Here is a 7,500-nt window from a genome sequence, read left to right on the forward strand (position 1 = left end):
GGCCAACGTTTGTATAAACGTAACCTTTCCTTGTACTTGTACATGTTAATTGCTGTGACTTTAACATGTTCAGTTCCCACGGCCTGCTCCCGTCTGACCTTGTAGCTCAGTCGGTAGAGCGGCGGAGACCTAACCCGAAGGTCATGGGTTCAATTCCCACCCTGGTCAGAGTTTTTCTCTGTCCTTGTGTGGACCCAGTTCCATCAGTAGGGCTAACGCTCACATGGTTCATATGGGATAGAAATCTAGCACTTCACGTTACACTACACTCTCTTCAGTTAATTCTGTTTAAAATGCAGACTGCAGACTAAGAAAGGTTATAATGTAGCTAACATGTACAGTTAAGCCTAAATATTATTTTGTGCCTAATTAGGCCTAGGGTTTAGGCTTTTTCAACAGTAGAATTATAACCTTAGTCTGCATTTTACCCCTTGTCTGCAGTTTTATTTTACTCTGACCGGTTTGTGAACTCAAAATTTCGAGTTCCTGAATTCAAAATTTCGAGTTTCTACACTTAAAATTTCGAGTTTGCAAAATTTTAAGTTTGAAATTTGAAGCAGGGAAAGTGATCACGAAATGCCATGTCCCTTGCGGGCCACCCTATTTAGTTCAGGTGTGTTTAGTCACTAGATTGTTATCTCAGAGTCAGACTCAGAAAACACTTCTCTAAGAACAAGGAGTTCAGACCAAAGAAATCGGAAGTTTAGCACTTACAACTGGGATTTGTATGGCAGAATTTGGTTCGAAATAGCGGGAAACTCGAAATATCCGAGTTCGAAGCACTCAATATTTTCGTTCTCTTAAATATTGCGTTCGACGGAGGAGAACGCGATCTAATTTTATTGTGTGTGGTTGGTCTTGCAAGATTTCTCCATAAGGGACACCAAATTAGCCGCCCACAAGATTCTTTTGTTGTTTGCAGGGGCACCCCCCGCGCAGGGATTCTCGCAGTCTTATTGATCAACTGCAGCCAGCGTGTAAATTCACGCTGATTTTGGACAAGGGACATTTACAAGTAATAATCTCTCAGACAATTTCAACAAATTCGACATTGGCACAAATTTACTTTTTTTAGCCTCAGGTATTAATACTTTCGATATTGCTTCTTTACATAAATGCGTCGTCATCCTGGTATCTCGTCTCGTTTAGTGACTACAACACAGTATACAAAGTTCTCCCAACCAACGCTCATTCAAAATCAATGATTTCTCTTAGGTAGATGTCTCCTACTAATCCTGAAGTGATGAATGCTCAGGATGCCATTAAATATGAGTGTTCCAATTGAAAAAAAGTGCATTGATGCGCGTGGCATCTACGTTGTGAACTTATTTTGAACACAACATACCTTCTTAATCATACAGATCACACTTAGAGTCTAGCCAATGGCAAAGTATTTCAATCCTGTCACATGAGTCATAGTACTCGGCGCTTATTAAAACAATCTTAAGATGACTTGCTGGGAGGTGCTGTTCATGGCACTTCAGGTCCCGCTTGCACATTACCTTTTGGTCTACGTATAATTTGTTCATTAATTAATTAATTTATTTATTGAAAAAAGTATAAATAAATAAATAAATAAAAATATATATATATTAAGTGTGAAACTTGATTTTCGCAAAACAGTGCTCAATACATAGAAGTAGAGCGAAGTGTATATTGAAGAAAAAAGCAAGTAAAAACTACAAGTGCATCCCAACAAGCCTGTTTTGTGGTCGCCCACTAATCAATCCCCTGTAGTGTTTTAATGTTTTAATTTTCCTTTCCTATACAATTAATTATATATATATATAGATATATAGATATGTAGTGAATTGCCAATCAACGTGGGTGATTTACATTATCGAATGTAACATTTGCAACTTACAATACGTCGGAAAGTGAGACAGGCTTCACCATACGGCTGAACCACCACAGGAACCACATTAAAAAGGCTTTTTGTAGTTGTGAAATCACGGAGCACTTCCTCCGTAACCCTAGAACTCATAACTTTGACTACGACGTCACCATTACAATTATCGAGCAAATTAAAGGTATTGATATGACTGTTCAACGGAAAAAAAATTACCCCGCAAAAGGGAAATATTTTGGCAAAGTAGGCTAAGAACCCTGCAGCCTACTGGACTGAATAAACGTACTGGCTAGAGTTCAGAAGTGCAAAAGACCTTTATAAAGTAGTGCGTACATTAATGATGTTTAAAAACATAAGTTATAAAGAGCCTTCTGCTCTATAACGCAAGAACATTACGTCCATAACTAATTGGCACGTGATTACTAAATCACTCTCTTTATTATGTCACAGTAATTTACTTTAACCATTTGTAATTATACCTGAAGCAAAAACCCCTGATGAAGACAGAAGCCGAAACGCGTTGGGTGTGAATTAAAGCATTTATGTTTGAAGACCATTCTCTCGAGTGCAATTTATATATATAAAACGGAGACCCAACACTGGACAACTGCTGGGGAAATAGAAAAACTGTAACTGTCCTGAGCGGGATTTGAACCCACGTCCCCCTCATCACTAGTCGGGTGTGATTTCCAGAATTTGTCCAGTGTTCGGTCTCCCTTAACTCTCTTTAAAAAAACTTCTCCTCTACTTGGACTGTGAATCCATTTGTGATCCTCCTGGAGGTGATACGCTGTTGGATAAAGGGATTCGTTTTGGGTCCATTTGAGATAGGTTACTGCGTCAGTTATCTGCAGCTCCTTAAGTTTCTACTTTTCAAACTAGCCAAGCCCTTTACTTTAATGATCATTTAATGATTCCTATCAATGAAGTGTTATGACCCCATCTTTTACTTCCTGTTTAAACTGCAATCAGTCTAGTTGGCTGTCCCTACTGTAAGCAGTATACCTACTGTAGACAGTATACACAGCTGTTCCCATTATAGACAGTTTAGATATCTGTTCCCATTGTAGACAGTGTAGATAGCTGTTCCTACTGTAGACAGTGTAGATAGCTGTTCCTATTGTAGACACTGTAGATAGCTGTTCCCATTTTAAAGAGTGTAGATAACTGTTCCTACTGTAGAGAGTGTAGATAACTGTTCCCATTGTAGACAGTGTAGATAGCTGGTTCTATGTAGACAGTTCAGTTTAGTGTACATGAGGAGTAGCTGACTCTTTCCTTTAACCTCGAAGTAGAGAAAGGACCCTGGCAACGAGGTTGCCATAATGGCGGCGACATTTAATGCCGACGAGACAGCCACTTTGAAATTTCTTTTTTCTCGGTTTTGTGATACCACGGTACGTCTTGTATCCCTTGAGAATTTTACGAAGGCCACATCTTTCAGCAAGTCAAATCTCATAGGGAAATGTTATGTTGCTAACGACATCGAAGTAAGTATTAATTAACTCTTTCGCTGCTCCAGTCACTTTGCAACAGCACCCTGCCAATCGCAAACATTGTGCTTTCATCTGATCAGCAAGATGGCTAACCAGTATATAAATCGTAGTGTACACCAGTTGCTAAGAGAGAGGAGGGAGGTCTTCTGGATATTCACAAACGCAAATTACCAAGAGCGAGCTTCAAATATTATCGTTGAGCGTTTTGTGCACTTCACTTGGAAAACACTCAGTAGTCCCTTCGACATTTGAAATGCTTAACTTCTTTGAAGGATGGGTTTACCGAGAAGAACCTAAAAGTCAATCGATGGCAATCGATGATTGAAAATCCAATCGAACAATCGAAAGTCATGAATCGTATGGTGTAGAGTAGAAATCAATCTGGCTTTATTACATTAATTTTTTATTTATTGCATTAACCCTACAGATCTTCGTATCGTTTGTGGATTTATTTAGTAACATACAGAACGCCTTTGAAAACCCAGATGACCTTGACGAAGAAGCTAAAATGGCACTCGCACGCCTTTTAGCGGTACGGGCCTCATTTCCGAAGCTCCTGAAGATATTGAAAGTCCCTCGGCGGACAGAATCAGAGTTTAATGTGGTTTTGGCTTGTGACGTCATTCAGCCACTTACAGGTGGCATGTGTATAATTAACAGTGTCACAGACAAGACCGTGATTACAAACAGTAATGTAAAACTGCCAGCTGACTTGGACTTACCAGGAATAGCAATGGGTATGGTATTATTGTTGTATTTTTTGTAGTATCTTTGTTTCTATACCTACTCTTTTTAGTTAACTTCCTGATTTCTGTAAACTTGTACACCTACTCTCTCTAGTTAATTTCCTGATTTTTGTAAACTTGTATACTTACCTTTTTTTTAGTTAAGACACGACCCACCTAGATTAGCCTGTTAGCCTGTTACTTTCTACCCTGGATCCAGAGGGGGCTAATAACTCCCAAACCGACTTTAACGGACCCAAAGGCCTCAGTTACTGAAACAACCCGACGATGGTAGCCCTCTCTAGACACCCGAGTTAAAAATTTCCGCTTTTTCGGGAAAATTGAATCACTCTCACCATCAGAAAGAATTGCTCTGATTGGTCGCATTGATCACGCATCACAAAGCGTCTTTTTTTACAAGTTTAGCAAGAGCATAAAATGGGCGAGCTGATTGGCTGTGCTAGAGAAGCCATTTCGATGTTATACAGATCGGGGATTTATTTTCGGAAAAGCGCCAACAAAGTGTATTGCTAATTCTTTAAAATCCTAAAACCACTGGTAGCCAGGGTAGTTACTTTCATTCACAAAGAGTCATAGAACACATTTGGGCAACACCAAGCTATGAAAATCTTGGGTTTTGCAGATTTGAATCGGGTTTTGCTCATTCTTACAGGTTATGCTGATGGCTTTTATGGTGAGCCAGATATTCTTGCTTGCCCAAAGGAACAGTCTCAAAAAGTAGAAAGACCAGGAGCAGGTATGTTGTGGTACAATTTGCCTGTTCAAGGAGAAGAGGATGAATTACGTCCCTGTTCGCCAATAAAATTCACCACAGTGGGGAAAGCAGCTGTTTGTAATGTCACCTGCATGCATGTGCCATTTCAATACATATCAGTCTAATATTATTCTTATTCAATATTTTTGCCATAAGTTATAAAAGGGACCACATAGTTTTAGCATCTACGATGTAAGTAGAGGTAAAAAAGTACCTTTGATATTAACAGTCGCTATTTCATTGATTATTCCAATGCATTTTGGTGTCAATTCCGAACAATGGTCACTTTCAATTTCAACTTTGTACATTGCAGTTTGTGGCCACATGGGAAATAGGGGCAAGCAAAAAATGAAGAGAGGGGAAGGGGTAGGGGTAAGAAGGAAACGCTCCATAAGCAGGTAAGTATGACCATTGCATCGGAGCAAAATCAACTGTATTAATGTGGTAAATCTAAAAGCAAACTGAGGCTCATAGCAAGAACAATCTTTCTTGCAACAAATTGGCCCCACTCCTGTGACTGCGGCTGGCATATCGTACTATTATAATTCTGGAACCATTACAATTTCTATGGTACACCATGTAACCCCTTAATGTATAAAACTCTCTTGTCACATACAGTAGTTGTGCATATATTTAATGTTGTTCTCCCCTTTTTGCAGTTGCCATTCAGTCACTATCTACTGTTGAAGAGACTGATGATACAGTATCTACTGTTAAAGAGACTGATGAAACAGGTATATTATAGTTTCTAGTCCTTGTTGTCGCGGTGCCGTTTAAAGCATCCTGGCCTGATCGCAGAGTAATTCAGGGAATGGACTAAAGGATTGAGGATTTTTGTTACTATTCCCTCGGTGTTGTTATGTGAAATTATTGTGTCAGTATAAAACACATGATGACAAACAACAACCAACAAACAACCCTTGTCAATCAAATGGTGTGATGTCATCGATCATGTGACTTGTATAAAAGACCTTGAATATCCCATGCATAATAAACAACCAGCAACCCTTGTCAACCAAATCTTGATCGTGTTACATAACTCATTCAACGGCATGATTCTCTTGAAATGCTTTTAAATACAACATGTTTAAGGTATACCAGAAAATAACCCATCACGTTGTGACGGACAAAACCTTTTCGGGGGTAGAATAACAGCAACTTAGAGGAAAATACATTTACATGTCTAATTTGTCTATACATCTCGTGCAATATGATGCCATGTGCAAGCAACAGATTCACACCTATCACCTAATGTTCTAGTAAAAGTTTAACAGAACAGATATACTATAACAGATATACGTGATCTTTGAAGTCACACAATTTGATTGACAAGTGTTTGTCACCATATGTTGGTTTCGTAACCTTAGCTGTTTCTTCTGGGTGAGATATTCGAGGTTTTCGAGACAGTCACATGATCAACGATGTCACACCATTTGATTGACAGGGGTTGTTTGTTGGTTGTTGTTTGTCATCATGTGTGGACAATTTCACATAACAACACCAAGGGAAATAGTAATAAAAATATACTTCCAAAGTTCCTCAATCTTTTAGTCCATCACTGCATTACTCCGGGATCAGTTCCAACTTGAAATGGGGTCAGGAATCATTTCGGGTACAGTTTGAGTAGTTTTTTATTTATTTAAACAATATTTCTTCTCAACAATATTATTGCTCTAAGAGCATACTCATCAAAGAGAGCTTCTGTCGTTTATACGGCAACCGTGAGTGCAACGAACTGTTGTAAGACATTGCAGAGTAGATTACAGAAGATACAGATTATACTTTTTAAACTTTTAGCCCCCCCCCCCCCCCAAAACTTGGTATTTATAAAGTGTCCTCCCCCCTCCCCCCTACAAAGGGGGAAGGGGAGGACAGAGACTTGATAGCAAGTGACGCACTATAGTCATAATGGAGAACATGCTATACTAATACATGCAAGCTGAATATGATGTCATTACCATATTTGGAGGTCCGGATGCCCCGGGTTCCCCACGTGCCACCACAGGGACCCCAAATGCATAAACTTGCTGTCAATCAAATGACATGATGTCACCCATCAAGTGACCTCCTGTACACTGTGTTTGTATTCAGTGGTATGGGTGAATTCGAAACTGGACTGTGTATCTGGAACCATAATTATTACAATTTCTATGGTACACCATGTAATTAATCCCTTATAAGTGTAAAGCTCTCTTGCCACGTCCCATCATAGTTGTGCGTATATTTAATTTCGCAGTTGCTGATGTTGCTCAACATGCTGACATTATACCGCCAGCCAGAAAGAGGCGTAAGTCAAACGAGCAGCGGAAAAGTAGTACTACAGGTACAAACTGTAACACTGATGGAATAATCTGCCATATTGTAGTTTTTGTGGAATGATTGTCTTTTGAAAAACGCTGTTCGCCAGCACACAGGTCCTTTGATTGGTGCGGCATGAGACCTATGATTGACATATTTTATCGCACATTTCTTGTCATTGTTATCGTAGTGCCGTTCAAGGCAAATACAGCCTCTCTAACCTGTAAAACATTCTTTACAAATGCCAAATGCTATTATATTCGCTCCACGAGCTAACAAATTCACAAGTTCGCGCTCATCAGACAATAGCCACGCACATGCACAACACAACTCCATATTGCTGAACGGCGGCTGAAT

At 39.4% G+C, this 7,500-nt stretch overlaps 1 protein-coding gene across 1 annotated transcript in view; it reads left to right on the top strand.

Moving 5' to 3' along the window:
- The first annotated feature begins 3,143 nt into the window (after positions 1-3,143).
- The window catches only part of LOC138052922 (uncharacterized), a 5,170-nt gene continuing 813 nt past the window's right edge, over positions 3,144-7,500 (top strand). The window contains exons 1-5 of the mRNA XM_068899525.1: positions 3,144-3,339; positions 3,773-4,082; positions 4,744-4,827; positions 5,505-5,579; positions 7,082-7,168. Coding sequence (XP_068755626.1) covers positions 3,175-3,339; positions 3,773-4,082; positions 4,744-4,827; positions 5,505-5,579; positions 7,082-7,168 — 721 coding nt within the window. The 5' untranslated portion in view covers positions 3,144-3,174. The remainder of the gene's footprint in view (positions 3,340-3,772; positions 4,083-4,743; positions 4,828-5,504; positions 5,580-7,081; positions 7,169-7,500) is intronic.

This window comes from Montipora capricornis, chromosome 6, assembly GCF_036669925.1.
Source record: "Montipora capricornis isolate CH-2021 chromosome 6, ASM3666992v2, whole genome shotgun sequence".
Classification (NCBI taxonomy): domain Eukaryota; kingdom Metazoa; phylum Cnidaria; class Anthozoa; order Scleractinia; family Acroporidae; genus Montipora; species Montipora capricornis.